General features: G+C 46.3%; 1 protein-coding gene across 1 annotated transcript in view; it reads right to left on the bottom strand.

Annotated features, from left to right (window-relative positions):
• Window positions 1-20,212, bottom strand: part of CPPED1 (calcineurin like phosphoesterase domain containing 1) — a 140,241-nt gene that overhangs the window by 25,233 nt on the left and 94,796 nt on the right. Inside the window, exon 3 of the mRNA XM_054454354.2 lies at window positions 15,139-15,564. Coding sequence (XP_054310329.1) covers window positions 15,139-15,564 — 426 coding nt within the window. The remainder of the gene's footprint in view (window positions 1-15,138; window positions 15,565-20,212) is intronic.

The following is a 20,212-nucleotide window of genomic DNA, read 5'->3' as shown; positions in this document are numbered from 1 at the left end:
CTCACGGAGTAAACATACGTGCCCACATTAGCTCCTGAGGAGCCAATCATCAGATTACTGATGGATTCAGAAACAGACCCTTAGGAAGATTGATGAAATCTGAAAATAACCCTCAGTGATGCTGCTGCCAATGCCAAATGTAAAGTACAGGATGCTGTCAAAGAATTTTTTTTCAGACCATTTACTCCAAGGAAACCAAGTCAACACTTGATTACTTCTCCGTCCATTCTGAGTTGGTGCATACTGGCAGTAACAACCATTTTATCGAATACAAGTTGAAATTAACTGATTGCCATAGTTTGTCTCTTTTCTCAAGACAATGTCTCAAACCAACCTTTATTTTTATTTTATCGCCATTTTCTGTAGCTACGGTCCGCATTTTAAGTGAGCTTTTTTCTGGCGGCCATAATCTTTAGATAATGAGCCTACCTGGGCTTGACCCCGGTGAGGGGCTGACCAGAGTCTGCGGAGGTGGGTACAGATCCCTCCCTGTTTCATGAAAGACACACCATCGAGAAGGCCAAGTGTGGTGGCTCATGCGTATAACCACAGCACTTTGGGAGGCCAACGCAGGCAGACTGCTTGAGCTCAGGAGTTCTCCAGACCAACCTGGGCAACACGGTGAAACCCAGTCTTTACTGAAAATACAAAAATTAGCCACGCGTGGTGGGGAGCACCCATAGTCCTGGCTATTCGGGAGGCTGAGGCAGGAAAATCACTTGAACCCAGGAGGCAGAGGTTGCAGTGAGCTGAGGTCATGCCACTGCACTCCAGCCTGGGCAACAGCGCAAGACTCCTTCTCAAGAAAGAAAGAAAAAAAAAAAGGCCAGGTGTGGTGGCTCATGCCTGTAATCCCAGCACTTTGGGAGGCCAAGGTAGGTGGATTGCTTGAGCTCAGGAGTTCGAGACCAGCTTGGGCAAAATAGTGAAATAGTGAGATCCAGTTTCTACCAAAAAAAAAAAAAAAAAAAAAAAAGACACCATCAAGAGCATCTTTGTCTGTAGAAGGCACAATTCACATACTCAAGATGAACGGATGAACGGAGAGGCTTACTATGAAAGAAAAATTCCTGCGTGTTGAGGCCAAAGGGGAATTCCACACCCTTGTATTCCACACCAAGTAGGCTCTAGGGACCCTCACTTGGCAGATCCCTTTGGACATCCCAGTGCTGAGTCTCCATGGTCGCTGCACCAGCTCCTTTCCTGAGGCAGCCCCTGGAGAGGAGCAGGTGAAGAATGGGCAGGAGGGTGAGCAGGGGGGACCCTGCCCCACACAGGTGTCCTGGCTCCTCTCTACCCATGCCCACGGTGCATTCTGCTCATCAACATGCTCTGGGGCACCCAACAGCAATGTCATTGAGAACACAGGACCCAGGGCCACTGCCCAGGCCCCAAGCAATTAGTGTCACCCACCACTTCGCAGCTGGGTGATGCTGGGGAAGCCGTTTTGTCTTCCTGTGCTGCAGTTTCCTTGTCTACAAAATCAGAGCAAGAGTCCCTGTGGTGTACTATTTATTAAGCAGTCATTATTACTATTTTACTAGTATAGCGTCCTGTGTGTGTTTTCTCCTTTCTTTCTTTTTTTGAGACATAGTCTCACTCTGTCACCCAGGCTAGTGGCGTGATCTTGGCTCACTGCAACCTCTGCCTCCTGGGTTCAAGTGATTCTCCTGCCTCAGCCTCTCGAGTAGCTAGGATTAAAGCCACGAACTAGAAATACCATTTGACCCAGCCATCCCATTACTGGGTATATACCCAAAGGATTATAAATCATGCTGCTATAAAGACACATGCACATGTATGTTTATTGCGGCACTATTCACCACGAACTAGAAATACCATTTGACCCAGCCATCCCATTACTGGGTATATACCCAAAGGATTATAAATCATGCTATTATAAAGACACATGCACAGGTATGTTTATTGCGGCACTATTCACCACGAACTAGAAATACCATTTGACCCAGCCATCCCATTACTGGGTATATACCCAAAGGATTATAAATCATGCTGCTATAAAGACACATGCACACGTATGTTTATTGTGGCACTATTCACAATAGCAAAGACTTGGAACCAACCCAAATGTCCAACAATGATAGACTGGATTAAGAAAATGTGGCACATATACACCATGGAATACTATGCAGCCATAAAAAATGATGAGTTCATGTCCTTTGTAGGGACATGGATGAAGCTGGAACCCATCATTCTCAGCAAACTATCGCAAGGACAAAAAACCAAACACTGCATGTTCTCACTCATAGGTGGGAATTGAACAATGAGAACACATGGACACAGGAAGGGAAACATCAGACACCGGGGCCTGTTGTGGGGTTGGGGGAGGCGGGGATAGCATTAGGAGATATGCCTAATATTAAATGACGAGTTAATGGGTACAGCACACCAACATGGCACATGTATACATATGTAACAAACCTGCACGTTGTGCACATGTACCCTAAAACTTAAAGTATAATAAAAAATAAAATAAATAAAATATAAAGGCATGCACCACCATGCCTGGATAATTTTTGTATTTTTAGTAGCTATGGGGTTTCGCCATGTTGGCCAGGCTAGTCTTGAACTCCTGACCTCAAGTGATCTGCCTGCCTTGGCCTCCCAAAGTGCTAGGATTACAGGTGTGAGCCACTGTGCCCGGCCGTGTCCACTGCGTTTTAAATGACCAATGGAGTCACACCGACCCTTGAGGAAGGTGGTTTTTAGTACCCACTGGTGGCACTTCACAGAGCCATCTCGGAGAGAGGCTAACTTCAATTTGTCCCCAGTGTGGTGAACAAGGGAGTGACAGAACAAATACTGCCAGGAAGACTTTGGTTCCTACTCTGGCAACACTCGGCAGTGGGTCAGGGGTACCAATTCAAGGAATATCAGAAACTGTGTCCCTTACACATCCTTTTCACGTCCAGTCATTTAAAATATTTTTCAATAACAATGATGATAAGAATAGAGGATCACTATCACTGAGCACCCACCAGGAGCCAGACACTGTCTCAAGGTACTGGATTATTTCATCTGATCCCCACAAAACCCACTGCACCTGCTTCATAGCTTTGTGATCTGAATGGATGACTCTGCTTCTAGGACCTGAATATGTTTGTCGGCAAAACGGAAAAAATACCAGTACCTTGTGGGGTTGTAGTGGAGGTTTGCCACACCATGAGAGCAGCCGCTGACAGTAATATGAATAAAAATAAAAGTGAACACTGACCATGGCTCTCAAGAAGCCTGTTCATCTCCAGCAATTTTCGGGAGAGAAATTGCTCTATTAGGTGCCTTCAGTGGCAACATGGAGGAGTGAGATCAGAGGATACCACAGTCCCCAGGGAGACAGAGCACAAAGCATAGGGCCCCACCTGGCAGGGCAGCCCCAGAAGAGGCTCAGTGGCTGAAAGAACATCACACCTGCCTGACATGGCCCCTTCTATCTGGACAATGTTACTGCAGGGAATAGTACCCTCACCTGGACTTCCAACTGCACACAGCATAGTGCTTACAGAAGGGAGACGTGTGAGGAAAAAAGATTTCCTTTCCTCTTACCGTGCCTGTGAAATTTAAAATAGACTCAAGAGTTAGAGGGCCTCTGCGCCTTACAACTGACGTGCTCAGTTTCTACACCTGTGCCGAAGACCTGGAGAAGGCACCTTTAAGGTCCTGATAGAAGGGCTCACAGGACAGTGTCTGGCACCCAGGAGGCTTCACCTAAATGAGTGGTATTTGCTTTTGAGAGTCTCACTCTCTCACCCAGGCTGGAGTGCAGTGGTGTGACCGTGGATCACTGTAACTTCAACATTCAGGCTCAGGCAATCCTCCCACCTCAGCCTCCCATGCATCTGGGCGTGCACTACAATGCCTGGACTCATTTTTTGTGTTTTTTTGTAGAGACAGGTTTCACCATGTTGCCTAGGCTGGTCTCGAACTCCTGGGCTCAAGCAACCCGCCCACCTCGGCTTCCTAAAGTGCTGGAATTACAGGGGTGAGTCTCCGTGCCTGGCCATGCTATTTTTTTTTTTTAACTTTCAAATCAATCAATTAATATGCAAACATTTTTAAGTAAAATTTAAAAGGCAATGAAATTAAAGCATTTTTGAACTTATTTTACAAAGCAACATTGTAGATTTGTACTTACACTGTGGGAAATAGTTAGGGAAAATGTCTTTTAAGTGAAGGCAAGTGCAGTAAATAAAAAAATAACTTGAACTAGCAGACGGAATGAACGCTTCACTAAGCTGGAGATACTGGAAATTTACAAAGGAATCTCACTGCTAATTTCAAAATGACACTAATTGCTATTTTTGAAACATGACCTCAAAGAAGAAGATATAATATTTTGACTTCATAAACTTCAACAGACACTGCTGTTCACCATGTACTGGGGGCTCCTTTTTGAAATGTTGTGATGAAATTAAAAAATTAAATAATTTTTATTTGGCCGGCTGTGTTGGCTCATGCCTGTAATCCCAGCACTTTAGGAGGGGCTGAGTTGGGAGGGTCACCTGAGGTCAGGAGTTAGAGACCAGCCTGGACAACATGGTGAAACCCTATAGCTTCTCAAAATACAAAAATTAGCCAAGTGTGGTGGCGGGTACCTGTAGTCCCAGCTACTTGGGAGGCTGAGGCAGGAGAATCACTTGAACCCGGGAGGCGGAGGTTGCAATGGGCCAAGATTGCGCCACTGCACTCCAGCTTGGGTGATAGAGTGAGACCCTCTCACAAAAAACAAAAGAACAGAAAAACCCAGACATTTTTAGTTGAAGAGCAATTCACAACCTCAGAGAAGAAACTTCTCTGTTTTGTTCATCCCTCCATCCTCAGTGCCTAGCATGGGACCCATGCTATTTGCCGAATGGATAAATGTTGATTTAACTTCAGGAATCAGCAGCATACATTTACACACACCAGATTCTCAATTTATAAATATTTACCATCAGGACTTGATTTCAACTTTAATTAGCCCAACTGTTAAGGATACCTCCAAAGTGAGAAATCTAATCCATCACTTCACACCAGATGTAGCTTTGGCAGTTAAGTCTTTTATCTAGGTTTATAATGAATGAGAATCTGACGTTAAATGACCAGCGTGTGATGTTTTGTGGTGAACTGATTGGAACCTAAAAAATAGGCCAAACGTGGGAAAATGAATTCAAGACTAAATCTTAGGAAATAAAACAAAGAGGGTAAACTTCCTCAAGCTAATAAGGCCCCACAAACTCTGGATTCTATGGATGCTTAAAAAAAAGGTGGGGTGGGGGGGCGGGGGCATGAGTGTGAGATAGTTTTTTAAAAATCCCCTTTTTTTTTTTTTTGAGACAGAGTTTTGCTCTTGTTGCCCAGGCTAGAGTACAGTGGCACAATCCCTGCTCACTGCAACCTCCGCCTCCAGCTTCAAGCGATTCTCCTGCTTCAGCCTCCTGAGTAGCTGTGATTACAGGTGCGTGCCACCACACCCTGCTAATTTTTATATTTTTAGTAGAGATGGGGTTTCACCATGTTAGCCAGGCTGGTCTTGAACTCCTGACCTCAGGTGATCCACCCACCTCGCCCTCCCAAAGGGCTGGTATTACAGGCGTGAGCCACCACACTCAGCCTAAAAATTTCATTTTAAATGGGAGGGCACTGTAACATGATTGTCACTGCCCTGTGGACAGGCTTGCTGCATTTGGAAAAAAATCTGACTATGAAATTATACATTCAAAGGTGTGTTTACTAACACTTAATTGGTGAGGTATGTTAAATTAAGTTGAGGCTCAAGCTGCCTCCTTACATATTTTATTTTTATTTACTTATTTTTTTGGGACAGGGTCTTGCTCTGTTGCCCAGGATGGAGTACAGTGGTGCAATCACAGCTCACTGCAGCCTTGGCTTCCGGGGCTCAAGTGATCCTCCCACCTCAGCCTTCTGGGTAGCTGAGACGACAGGTGCATACCATTATGCCTGGTTAGTTAAAAAAAAAAAAATTCTTTTTGGCAAAGACAGAGTCTCACTATGTTGCCTGGGCTAGTCTCGAACTCTTAGGATCAAGCGATCCTACTACTTTGGCCTCCCAAAGTGCTGGGATTACAGGTGTGAGCCACCATGCCCAGCCTTCTTTATACATTTTAATTTCAGCCAAAGGTTTCTCTGTATACACAGTGAACTGGATGTGTAAACAGAATAGAACATACTCTTGCCAATCTCCGGTTTTGGCCAATCACAGGCAGTCAACTGTTCAAACTGTGTTCAAATAAGGCAAATGCTGAGCTGTAACCAATCTGGCTGTTTTTGTACCTCACTTTCCACTTTCCTTTTTCTACCCACAAATCTCTCACCATTTGGCTGTGCTGGAGTCTTTCTGAGCCTCTATTCTGGTTCAGGGTCTGCCTGATTTATGAATCATTCTTTGCTCAACTAAACTGTGAACTTTAATTTGTCTAAGGTTTTTTCTTTTGAAACAGGTGTGTGCTTTAAAAAATAAACAAAGGATCAAATTTTATCACTAAATTCCGTAAGAATTTTTCATCTACTTCAGTGACTACCATCCTTTTAAACCAGTACCCCCTTTTGTTAAAATTAAAAGTAGCATGCATTCCTCATCTACCCTGAAAACTCTCAGACTGGCTGTAATCATCTATCTTCCTGCATATCCCAGGAGCCAAGAGAATTTTGTCTAGCTTTACTTCCTATAGTTTGTATTTTGAACAGAGTTGATCATTATTTCCCTTTCAAACCTACACAGCTATATCAGCAGGCAGCACGCATGTCCCCAAACCAGGCCCGCCCGTCCTGGAGATTCTCACGAATGCCCGCAAGAAGGACGCCAGCACCTCAGGGGTGAGAAGCATGACGGTCTAGCTAATGGATAAAGTACATTTGCCTGCTATGGGGTCCCCAAACAGTTCGGGATCATACAGAACAACAAACACGCCCTTACTGAGTGCTCACTATGAGCCAGACATGGTGCTAAGTGACTTTCTTTCTTTTTTTTTTTTTTTGAGATGGAGTGTCACTCAGTCGCCCAGGGTGGAGTGCAGTGGCGTGATCTCGGCTCACTGCAACCTCCGCCTTCCGGGTTCAAGTGATTCTCGTGCCTCAGCCTCCCAAGTAGCTGGGATTACAGGCACTCACCACCATGCTCCGCTAATTTTTTCTATTTTTAGTAGAGATGGGGTTTCACCATGTTGGCCAGGCTGGTCTCGAACTCCTGACCTCAGGTGATCCACCCACCTCAGCCTCCCAAAGTGCTGGGATTACAGGTGTGAGCCGCCGCGCCTGGCCTGACTTGTCTTTTTGATTTTATATATGACTCTCCTTAAGGGATACACCAACTCGACAAGGTTGGGGTGAGTACCCTCTTTTTACAAGTGGGAAAACTAAGGCAGAGAAATGTTTGGTGGCTTATCCCAAGCAACTTAAGAAGCCAAATCCTGTCTGTTCACCTGCCATGTTATAGGACCGCTTGCCCACCAGCCCAGACACTAATTCCCCCTGTACAAACCTCCAAGTTTTGCCTTATCTGCACAATACTCATACTACTATTGACTCAATCATTTTATTTATTTTTATTTTTTATGTTTTGAGTCAGAGTCTTGCTCTGTCGCCCAGATTGGAGTGCAGTGGCGCGATCTCAGCTCACTGTAACCTCTGCCTCCCGGGTTCAACCCAATGTGCTGCCTTAGCCTTCCAAGTAGCTAGGCCTACAAGTGTGTGCCATCACGCTTGGCTAATTTTTGTATTTTTAGTAGAGATGGGGTTTCTCCATGTTGGCCAGGCTGGTCTCGAACTCCTGAGCTCAGGTGATAATTAAATCATTTTCTTTAAATTGATAAGCTAGTTCTATTTTTTCTAATAAATGTGAAGCTGATCACCCAATTATTAGACATCTTACATGCACCACGGACCCTCTTGTCTGCACTCAATCCCCAAATCACATCCTGGTCTTCAGGGGAACATGTGCCTCACCCAGGCACACCCTCCACTGAGGACCTTCAGGAGGCTTGTTCTGGGCAGACCCTTCTGTCAGTCAGGCAGTTGTCACAATGGGGTCATCAGATGCATCCTAAACTTAGACACATAGAGAATGTGGACAAGGTTCTGGGGAGAGCAAGAGCGTCACCCCATAACGGGAACATTTCTCTAAGCCAAGAGTTGGAAAATTATCACCGGCAGGCCTGTTTCTGAAAATTATCACCTGTTTCTGTAAATAAAGTTTTATTGGAACACTGCACTGTCTGTGGCTGCTCTCTTGTTATGAAGGCAGAGTTGAGTAGTTGCTACAGAGACCATAGAGCCACAAAGCCCAAAATGTTTACTATCTAACCCTTTACAGAAAAGTTCTATTGACCCCTCCAGGCGAAGCATTTCCCATAAAAAAGTCAGCTTGTGAGCTGGGTGCGGTGGCTCATGCCTGTAATCTTAGCACTTTGGGAGGCCAAGGTGAGCGGATCACTTGAGGTCAGGAGTTTGCGACTAGCCTGGCCAATACAGTGAAACTGTCTCTTCTAAAAATACAAAAATTAGCCAGATGTGGTGGCGTGTGCCTGTAATCCCAGCTACTTGGGAGGCTGAGTCAGGAGAATTGCTTGAACCTGAGAGGTGGAAGTTGCAGTAAGTCGAGATGGCGCCACTGCACTCCAGCCTGGGTGACAGAGCGAGACTCCGTCCCCAACCCCCACCAAAAAAAAGTCAGTTCATGAAAACCAACTCACAAGTGATATGGATATTACCTGCTGATAAGTAGACTTGAATCACGCTTAATTCAATTCCATTAACCACTATTTACTTATTGGGGGGCTACTATATGACAGTCTCAGCTAGGGGCTGGCCTTACAGAGGCGAATAAGGCTGGGCTTCTGTTTCCTGGAGGAATCAGGATCTAAACAGTGATTGCAATACAGCGCAAAGGATGTCAGAGCAGGATTTGATGTCTTCTCTTCCTATAAAGTAAATCCTGGGAACCTGACCTTTTTGTTCTTTAAAACTTTGAATTTTTTTTATTTATTTTTGAGACAGAGTCTTGCTCTGTTGCCCAGATTGGCATGCAGTGGCGTAATCTTGGCTCACTGCAACCTCCGCCTCCAGGGTTCAAGCGATTCTTCTGCCTCAGCCTCCCAAGTAGCTGGGACTACAGGTGCTTGCCACCATGCCCGGCTAATTTCTATATTTTAGTAGAGATGGAGCTTCACCATGTTGCCCAGGCTGGTCTTGAATTCCTGACTTCAAGTGATCCACCCACCTTGGCCTCCCAAAGTGCTGGGATTACAGGTGTGAGCCACTGCACCTGGCCAAAACTTTGAAATCTTAAAACTATAACCATGGACTAAGATTTATCTTCCCTCTCTCTCATTTTCTAAAAAAGCATAAATACTAGAAATGAAACTCTAATTCTGTGAAACGACTCATTAACTTTTGCAGGGAAGATCAACTTATTGGAATTTTTCATAATTGCCAAATTTGCTCTGGGCTCTCTAACACACAGTTCTAATCTCTCTGCTGAGAATGGAAAAAAAGAAAAGGTATCGAGACATCAAGGGAAACATGGTCAGTTAAAGAGCTAGCTTTTGTTTTTTAAGATTGAGTTTCTAAATTGGAATCCATATTAAATGGGTCATATATTAACCCTCTGCTGAAAGAGGCGTAAAGGACCGAGACAATGTCCAGGTTCAACCAAGATTTCATTATCTACTATCTGTCTTTGCTACTCCAACTAGGTATCAGGTGAATTAAGGGGAAAACCAATTTCTACATCCCTTGGATGTGATGAAATTGATTATCCTCACGCAGGTGAAACGAAGACAGAAAATAACAGGTGCCGCTTCACACCGGTATATCTGTCCTGCCCTGATAACTGTTTATTTGTACTGGCTATTGACAATGTTTTTGTATCATACAAAGAGGGTTTTTTACTGAGCTTCAAAAGTAGAAACAGGATGCATCTGTTTCTAGGGAAACCTGAGCTTGGAGGCTGGCAGGCTTCGGTTCACACAGCACACCCTTCCGCTCCCGGTGGTCCACTGCACAGTGACACCCTCCTCCTCGTTTACCTCATCCCATTTTAAAAAATTAATGCAACAATGAGAGATGATTGTTGATGCTCATTATTAAATCATTTATTCATCCCACACAATGATTCAGAATTATTCATCAAGCTTGCTGGAAGGAAGCTAGGTTTTACCTCCACAGTGGTTTGGGGAGAGATGTGCTCTTTAAAAGGATATTTTATAACAACACAATTATCATAATTAAAAGCTACCTTGATATTCTGATGAGCTTTTGACATAGTTTTGAGTACTGGCATTTCAGCACAAGGAGATAAATGAGACTGAGACAGCAGTAGGGAATAATATTGCCATGGGGGGAAAAAACCAAAGGCAATATTAAATACCAGCTGCCATCGTCACCCCCAATTTTATCCCAGCCTTTAAGTTAATGAATTTTACAAAATATCACTTGAACTTCTGGCTTTCCAAAATGAGTTCCAATTATGTTGTTGTGACCTGAGCCGCTTTCTGCATAACTGAGTCATGGATGCGTACAGCCAAGAGCGCCCACCTACCTGAGCTTCCAAGCCCAGCAAGTCTCTCTGCCTGCAGCAGAGAGCCTCCACATCTGACTCATATCTCTTTCTGATGCTGCCTAAGATTTGTTCTGTGTTTGGAAGGTCATTCAGCAAAGGGCCTGGTTTGGCAGGCCACGGAAACTGACAGGGAATTGCGGGAAGGGCTCTCATCTCTCTGGCCTTCTCTGTGAAGCAGGTTTAGGTGAAGACCCTTAGGCCAGTGGTCAAAAAGAGGTGCCTTTGTATACCTGCAGGTGGTGCCTGGAGGAAGCAGTGGGAGGGGGTGCTTGGGAAGAGAGAGACAGACTGCTGAGTGATCTTGGAGAGCCAGCCTGGGGACCAGAGCAGAGAGAGGCACAAGTGGCTTCCCTAAGACCAAAGGCCACAGAGGCCACCTGTTGGGAACTTGATGGTCTGAACATGCTCTGTTGCCCAAGCTGGAGTGCAGTGGCATGATCTCGGCTCACTGCAGTCTCCACCTCCCAGGTTCAAGCAATTCTCCTGCCTCAGTCTCCGGAGTAGCTGGGATTACAGGTGGGCACCACCAGGCCTGGTTAATTATTGCATTTTTCAGTAGAGACAGGGTTTCGCCGTGTTGGCCAGGCTGGTCTCCAACTCCTGACTTCAGGTGATCCCCCTGCCTTGGCCTCCCAAAGCGCTAGGATTACAGGTGTGAGCTACCACACCTGGCCCAAAGACTTTCATTCATTCATTCATTCATTCCACAAATACTGATAAAACATTTATTACGAGCTAATATCTGAGCCAGGCCTCCCAACTGCATAGCTGAATATAACCCTGTCCCTGCCCTCAGGGAGCTGAGAGTTTAGCGGGGATTCAGGCAAGTCAACACTTGCAAATCCACTTGACAAGTGCTAGGATAAGAGAAGCTGAAGAACCTGGGGTGGGGAGGAGGGGAGAGCCTTATACAGAAGATGTCAAAGTTGGGTGGGAGGCGGGATGTGGTGTCTCACGCCTGTAATCCCAGCACTTTGGGATACCCAGGCGGGAGGGTCACTTGAGGCCAGGAATTTGATATCAGCCTGGGCAACACAGTGAGACCTCCATCTCCACAAAAAATAAAAAAATTAGCCAGGCATCGTGGCGCTCCCTTGTAGTCCCAGCTACTTAGGGGGCTGAGGTGGGAGGATCACTTGAGCCCAGGAATCCGGGGCTGCAGTGAGCTATGATCACATCACTGCACTCCAGCCTGAGTGACATAGTAAGACTCCATCTCAAGAAAAAAAAAAATGTTGAGGCCGGGCGTGGTGGCTCACACCTGTAATTCCAGCACTTTGGGAGGCTGAGGTGGGCAGATCACTTGAGGTCAGTCAGGAGTTCGAGACCATCCTGGCCAACATGGTGAAACCCCATCTCTACTAAAAATGCAAAAATTAGCCAGGCGTGGTGGTGCATGCCTGTAATCCCAGTTACTCGGGAGGCTGAGGCAGGAGAATCACTCGAACTCGGGAGGTGGAGGAGGTGGTAGCGACCCGAGATCATGCCACTGCACTACAGCCTGGGTGACAGAGTGAGAATCTGTCTCAGAAAACAAAAAATTGTTGAGTGGGCCTAGGCAAGTGAACCAGAAGAGGCTGGAGGGGAAGGCAGATGTGACTGAGAAGGGCCCTGGACACTGCAGTGAAGAGCTGGGCCGGACCTGGGGGTGAAGGGAAGCCTCACGCTGTGCAGTCAGTTACAAGCCCAGCTTGCTGTTAGGTGCAGAATGAACTAGAATGGGTAAGAGCAGAGTGGGGAGCACAGTGCAGAGCTGCTGCTAGGACCCAGATGAGACAGTGGACAGGCTACAGACACACGAAGGAGGCAGAATTAAAGGGACATGAAATAACCAAGTGCCTTTGGCTAGCGAGCTCCTCTGGAGATGGAGCCATTGGATTCCAGCGCCTGATGTCACTGGGAGTGGAATAAGGAAACTAACCCCCCTGTTCTGTCTCATGCCTACCAAGCAGCCTCCTGATTATAATTGGGCTTCCCATGTAGCTCTGCCTACGGGAAGAGAAAGCACTGCTGGGGCGGAGGCCAGGGCTGCGGTCTTGCTCTAAATTAATCAACTGCCATTCTGGGAGCTGGGATAATTGGAGACACAGACCAGCTCTTGGTTTGCCAACAACTCTGGTTCCTGAGCTTGAGGGGTTGCAGTTCTGAGTGGGCAGGGGGCTGGGGCATCATGGATACAATGCCACCCTGTAGGGCCCTTGGTGGGTGGTCAACAGGCTTCTCCTAAGGGTGCTCTGTTAGAGCTCACGCCTGTCATTTAAACTCTTTGGGGGGCCAAGGCAGGGGGATCATTTGAGGCCAGGAGTTCAAGCCTGGCCAGGTACAACACAGGCAGACCTCATTTCTACAAATAATTAAAAAAATTAGCCAGGCATGGTGGTGTGTGCCTATAGTCCCAGTTTCTCAGAAGGCAGAGGTGGGAAGATTGTTTAAGTCTAGGAGGTCGAGGCTACAGTGAGCCATGATCATGCCACTGCACTCCAGCCTGGGTGACAGAGCAAGACTCTCAATCAATCAATCAATAGAAAAAATTAGAACTGTGAGTCTTCTTGATATCTGGGTGTGCTCTGTCCTACAATGAGAAAACCACAGAACTACATACCACTCAGGAATGTGGTTGACAAGAACTAAGAACTCAGGGCAGTCATGGGCTTTACATCATCTAACATTAGATCTGGCTGGCTGCGGTGGCTCACACCTGTAATCCCAGCACTTTGGGAGGCCAAGGTGGGTGGATCACCTGAGGTTAGAAGTTTCGAGACCTGCCTGGCCAACATGGTGAAACTAAACCTGGCCAAACTGTCTCTACTAAAAATACAAAAATTAGCTGGACATGGTGATGGGCGCCTGTAATCCCAGGTACTCAGCAGGCTGAGGCAGAAAAATTGCTTTAACCCAGGAGACAGAGGTTGCAGTGAGCTGAGATCGTGCCACTGCACTCCAGCCTGGGTGACAAGAGCAGGACTCCGTCTCAAAAAAAAAAAAAACACCATTGGATACGAAAGGAATCACTTTAGTGGCATTAAATGTTCTCTCTGGCTTTATTCTCCGTTACAGAATAGTCTCCATGGTGGGGCTCATGCCGTCTTGACGCTTTGTTTCCTTGTCATCAAGACAGTTTTCTGCACCAACTCAAGCATGGCATGAAATTTCAAAGGCCTTAATATAAGTTTTCTAACTTTATCTCCATGGAACAGCTGGAAAACGTCTCCAATTATGTGAGCTTATTGCAAAGTGTCTCGAAAATACAGAAGGGTTGGCTGGGTGCGGTGGCTCACACCTGTAATCCCAGCACTGTAATCCCAGATGGGACTAAATCTGTTACTCTCTCCTGATTCTGGAGAAGAACTTAATCCACCTCACCAGAGGAAAACTGATCAGGTCCTGTGGCCTTGAGAAGCCAAGGTGGGCGAATCACTTGAGGTCAGGAGTTTGGAACCAGCCTGGCCAACATGGTGAAACCCCATCTCTACTAAAACTACAAAAATTAGCCGGGCGTGGTTGTCAGTGTCTGTAATCCCAGCTACTTGGGAGGCTGAGGCATGAGAATCACTTGAACCTGGGAGGTGGAGGTTGCAGTGAGCCGAGATTTTGCCACTGCACTCCAGCCTGGGCAACAGAACAAGACTTTGTCTCAAAAAAAAACAGTAAGCCCTGGTAAAAGGAAGAATGAGGACAAAGAGAAGAGACACAACAGTTGTCAAAACTGGAATTTGCCAAGTCACTGGTAACCCAGGGAATCCGCCTAGAACAGACTGTTTCTCTTGAAAGGCCCATGGCAGGTGCTACCAGAAAGATAAAGGAGGTAGGTGGGCTAGTACCTTAGAGCGCCATCAGAAATTGAGGTGTGACCTCCAGAAATGGAGCATCTTCATTCTGTGTGTGCACGTGTCTGTCACATGTATGACTGGCGGCAAAAGATGGGACTAAATCCATTACTCTCTCCTGATTCTGGAGGAGAACTTAATCCACCTTGCCAGAGGAAAACTGATCAGGCCCCAGGAACTGTCCACTAAAGCCACATCTCAAGATTTCCTGGGTCACAGCTGACGAATACTGGAGGGCAGCTTGGCTCTTAAAGATCGTCTGCCCTTGAACAAAGTGCCTGCTTCCCAGAGAAGTGAAAGCAGATATCCCTGGCATCTTGCCTTCTCCCAAGGCACATGCAAGCCATATTCACACCCACCTGCACCACCCAGTCTCCCAATAAACCCCTCCTGCCACTTCCAGAACCCCGATCTTCAACTGTGAGCAGTTATGGCACACTGAGTACTTAGGCTAGGGGCTGTTCTCCATGTCTTGGAGGCCTTTCTCATTTAATCCTTGACACCATCCTGCAAGAGGGCTACTATTACTACTCCTGTTTTACAGACGAGGAAACTGAGGAGCGGGAGGATTAGGTAGCCAGCCATGCAGTCTGCAAGTCCAAGAGCTGGGATCAGAACTCCCAGCCTAGTCCTCTCTCCCTTTTTGCCACATTGCAGAGAGACGGGAGAAGGATCTGGAAATGCCCTCTCTAGACTTGCCCTTCCTCCCTGAAACCCGTGGCCCAGGGCCTCTACCTGCGTGGATGAACTTGTCTGCCAACTTCTTCCGAGTGGACTTGCTGAGGTTGAAGTAGTAGTCGTCGTCCTCGTCGATGCTCTCCAGGAACAGTGGGATGTGCTGGAAGATGATGGCGTGCTGGCAGTGCCGCTGCCTCGCGATGCTCAGCTGCTCGTCCAGCCACTGGTCCTGCGCCTGCTTCAGGCTGGGGCACTTGGAGGGGTTCTCGTAGAACTGGGAGTTGAGGACCAGGAACAGGACGCCCCCGACCCAGAAGCTGAAGTAGTCGTCTCCCCAAGTCCGGCAGAACTCGTCGACTGTCTCGGCCGTGGGGGCGTTGCCAATGTCGTGGTTGCCGCTGACGAGGACCAGTGGGATTGCCCTGTCCACCGTCCTGAGTACTCGCTTCAGATCCTCCGTCTGCTCCGTCCGCCACGGCTTCCCTGGAAGAGCGAGGGTCATGTCCTGAGAAAGCCAGGGGCTTATTCACTTGAAATAACTAACTTAAGTACTTACTAACACAAAATTTAAAAAAAGAGTAATCTGGAAATCCACTCGACCTAGCACATGGAAACTGCAAAATGCAGTCACGTGCTGAAAGCAAACCAACAAGTCCAATGGGGGCCTCTGCCCATCCTTCCCCAGGACACCTTAGAAATTCCATGACTATTGTGAATACGCATATTCTCACTCATAGGTGGGAATTGAACAATGAGAACACATGGACACAGGAAGGGGAACATCACACTTCAGGGACTGTTGTGGGTTGGGGGGAGGGGGGAGGGATAACATTGGGAGATATACCTAATGCTAGATGACGAGTTGGTGGGTGCAGTGCACCAGCATGGCACATGTATACATATGTAACTTACCTGCACATTGGGCACATGTACCATAAAACCTAAAGTATAATAATAATAATAATAATAATAATTACAATAAAAGAAAAAAAAAGAAATTCCATGACTACATGGCCCCCTGCTCTATGTTGCTGAGTGATGGTGTGAAGTCAATCCTGAGATTAAATATTAGTGGACTGGGTACAGTGGCTCACACCTGTAATCCCAGCACTTGGGGAGGCTGAGGTGGGAGGGATCACTTGAGCCCAGGAATTCTGAGACAAACCTGGGCACTATAGTGAGACCCTGTCATCGTAAAAAAGAAAATTAGGCTGGGCATGGTGGCTCATGCCTGTAATCCCAGCACTTAGGGAGGCCGAGGCGGGTGGATCACCTGAGGTCAGGAGTTTGAGACCAGCCTGGACAACATGGTGAAACCCCGTCTCTGCTAAAAATACAAAAATTAGCTGGGCATGGGCATGGGCACCTGTAATCCCAGCTACTTGGCAGGCTGAGGCAGGAGAATCGCTTAAATTCGGGAGGCGGAGGTTGCAGTGAGCCAAGATCACGCCATTGCACTCCAGCCTGGGCAACAAGAGCGAATCTCTGCCTTAGCCTCCCAAAGTGTTGGGATTACAGGCGTGAGCCACCGCGACTGGCAGAGCATGCATTCTTTAACTGTTGAATACCAAGTTCCTCATATTTCTACTCAATCAAACTCATTAATGGTGTGGTTCAAATTTTCTGTGTCATTAGCCTTTTCTTTTGGCCTGTTGATGTATATTTATTTCTGAGAGACTTGGTTAAGTTGTTGCTGTAACTGTGGATTGATCTTTCTCTTTTTGTAATTCTGCCACAGTTCATGTCATTTACTTTTAGTTACATTGTTAGATGTGTAAGAGTTCAGAATTTCAATATCTCACTGAAATAGTTTTATATTTAACCCTAATGAAATAAATAAATATCAAGATAAGAAACAGGCGATCTATATTAATGCTATGAGAAGATCTTTAATATTTAGTAAGTTAATAATATAAGGCACAGAGGAATAAAATCACACACAAATTTTTAAAAGCCTCACATATATTCATGTATTATGGATAAAATGTCCCCCAAGATTCAAAGAAAACTGTTAACTCTGGTTAAATCCAGGAAACAGAAGCAGAGAGGGAGGGAGTCTTACATTTGGTTTAAAACCATTTATATTAGGTTGGTGCAAAAGTAATTGCAGTTTTTGCCATTGAAAGTAATGGCAAAAATCTCAATTACTTTTGCACCAACCTAAATACTACTTTCTTTCTTTCCCTACCTCTCTCCCTTCCTTCCCTCCCTTCCTTTCTCTCTTCCTTCTTTCCTTCCTCCCTTATCCCAAGCTTATGTATAATTTTCACGAAAAAAAAAAAAAAAAAAAAAAAGAACTCAAAGATTTTGACTCCATGGTTCTAGGGCTTAAAGAAGATTGAGGAAGCCAGCCAGGTGGCTGGAATGAATGTTTGGACTGGGAGCCCCAGGGCCAGCCTGGATCAAGTCAGACCAGCCACAAGGCCAATGGGGACTGCAGACAAACCCCCAGCACCCCTGGAAGAGAGGACTCTCGGTCCCCGGAGCAGGCATGACCTGCTTCTACCGGAGGCTGAGCAGATTGGGCTTCAGACTCCAACTCCTGCTGCAGGGGTCAGCCAGCCTTTCCCAAGCCCATTCCACTGGTGTCCAGAGATTGGAGGTGGCTGCACGGCCTGAAGCCCAGTGGAGGGAGCCTTAGGGAGAAGCAGGTTCTGCCTGCACCAGAAACCAGGAGGCCTCTCTCTCAGGGGTGCTGGGGGTTCATTCACTTGCCATCTGCATCGAAGTTGCCATTGATTGACATTGCTTCTTTAGCTGAACCCGGACTGCACGCATCTGTGCTGACTTACATGATCCTCTCTAAGACTCCAGTGGCTGGTTCTTTTCCCATGCCAATTTAGGAAAGACAAGTCCTTTGTGGCTTTGAACACAACAAACTCTCTCAAAGCGACCCTTGTGGTCCAAGGCTGATTCATTACCACTTTTCTCACTGGGTTTTTCTCAAAGACCTCAAAGCCGTCCCTCTCACTTCTTCTTCTTTCTGTTCACACTGACTTGGGGATTTTGGGATATTCAGTCACTGACAATACTTCCTAGCACTTCCTACAGGCCAGGCACTGTTCTCAGAGCTGTGTGTGCACCGACTCGCTTCCTCTGGACACCCAGTGGAGGAGTGGGGATTTGAACTTGGTGGTCTAGCTCAGGGTGCTGTCTACAGTGTCCTGGTCACAAACTAAGGTCTTTGCTCTCAGGGTGACTTCTCTTGGCTGCCCTGAGACACAGGATGACTTTATAATACACTGGGGTGCAGAGCATCTCCTGTTCTTGATTTTCAAAGGCATTAAGCATGGCCCCTCACATGCTAACTGAGGCAGGTATGGAAAAATGTCCGAATCCCTAATGACCATAAACAGAAAAGTTAAGAAGAGGCAGTTCAAAAGAAAGGCGGACTTGGGAAGGAAACCTTGTCTAGGAAGCAACCAACAAGGAAGAGCTGGGAATTACACACAGTAATGTGATGTGTGTTTCCAAACAAATAGGGATGCTGCTTTTGGGGAAACCACCAATATCCCCCAATAAGCTGTTAAAAAAACAAAACAAAACATGCAGCTCATCTTCCCTAAATTTCCTTCAGCAAAAATGAGCCTCTTGGCAGGGCGTACTGATTCATGCCTATAATCCCAGCACTTTGGGAGGCCTAGGCGGCCAGATCACTTGAGGTCAAGAGTTCAAGACCAACCTGGCCAACATGGTGAAACCCCATCTCTGCTAAAAATAGAAAAATTAGCCAGGCATGGTGGCATACACCTGTTGTCCCAGCTACTTGGGAGGCTGAGGCAGGAGAATCGCTTGAACCCAGGAGGCGGAGGTTGCAGTGAACTGAGACTGCACCACTGCACTCCAGCCTGGGCAACAGAGTGAAATTCTGTCTCAAAAAAATTATTTATTTATTTATTTATTTATTTATTTATTGTTGGGGGGGAAAAAAAAAAGATGAGCCTCTTTCTTGTGTAGCTTTTCCAGCACTTTCTATACCTCTTGCATGGAGTCACAAGTGCTGAGGTGGAGTGAGTGTGCCCTGGGGTTGGTCTCTTGACCCTTACAAGCTGCATGGCCTTGGGTAACTCCCTTGGTTCCTCTGAGTCTTGGTTTCATCGTGTATGAAATGGGGATGATAATTCCCATACCTCAGGAATGGCTGTAAGAATACCTACTAAGATAATGATATCTAGAGTCCGGTACAAACAAGAATGCAAAGCTGTCAGCTGTCTGCTTTCCACATCCCATCCCCCTAAATGTAATAAATTCTTCCATTTTTACCAGTGATCCACTGTGTGTGCATAACAACCAGTAAATCATTTCAGAAGGAATGAAAATCTTCCCCAGGGACAGAAATAGTTTTTAGTTAAGAATTTAGAAATAAAAGAGTAAATCCTAGATTACAAAAAGCCAAGTTGAATGCAAACATCTGCGTGATCTTTAACAAGCTCTCATTTGCATATATCAGAATCTCTGTAGGGTTACATACAATATTAACAACAACTTAGTATTAACAAAGATCACAGCACAACTTAGCAGAGCTTCCTGAAAAATAGTCCCATTGTGGCCGGGCGCAGTGGCTCACGCCTGTACTCCCAGGACTTTGGGAGGCTGAGACAGGAGGATCATTTGAGGTCAGGAGTTCGAGACCAGCCTGGCTAACATGACAAAACCCCATCTCTACTAAAAACACAAAAATTAGCTGGGCATGGTGGCGTGGGCCTGTAATCCCAGCTACTCAGGAGGCTGAGACAGGAGAATTGCTTGAACCCGGGAGGCGGAGGTTGCAGTGAGCCAATATCGCACGATTGCATTCCAGCCTGGGTGACAAGAGCAAAACTCTGTCTCAAAAAAGTCCCATTGTATATGAGAACCCAAAGCCCAAAGCCAACCTCACCAGCATCATGAACAGAAAAAACAGAAACCTGCCCAAGGACACAGAGCTTCAATGAGTTTCCTGTCTCACGCAGGGTTCTATGTTCACAAAAAGAATGCATATAAAGGACAGAAAGAAAGGCAGGGAAACAAGGGGAAAGACTCTGAAAAATGGCAAGACATGACTCAGAAGAGGGACAGAGAAGGATTGTTCTGGGGTCTCCAAGGTGGATAAGAAGTATCTGCTGAGAAGTGGGTGCCAAGAATACAGGGA

This window comes from Pongo pygmaeus, chromosome 18 (genome assembly GCF_028885625.2).
Source record: "Pongo pygmaeus isolate AG05252 chromosome 18, NHGRI_mPonPyg2-v2.0_pri, whole genome shotgun sequence".
NCBI lineage: Eukaryota > Metazoa > Chordata > Mammalia > Primates > Hominidae > Pongo > Pongo pygmaeus.
This window is presented reverse-complemented; position numbering and strand designations above follow the sequence as displayed.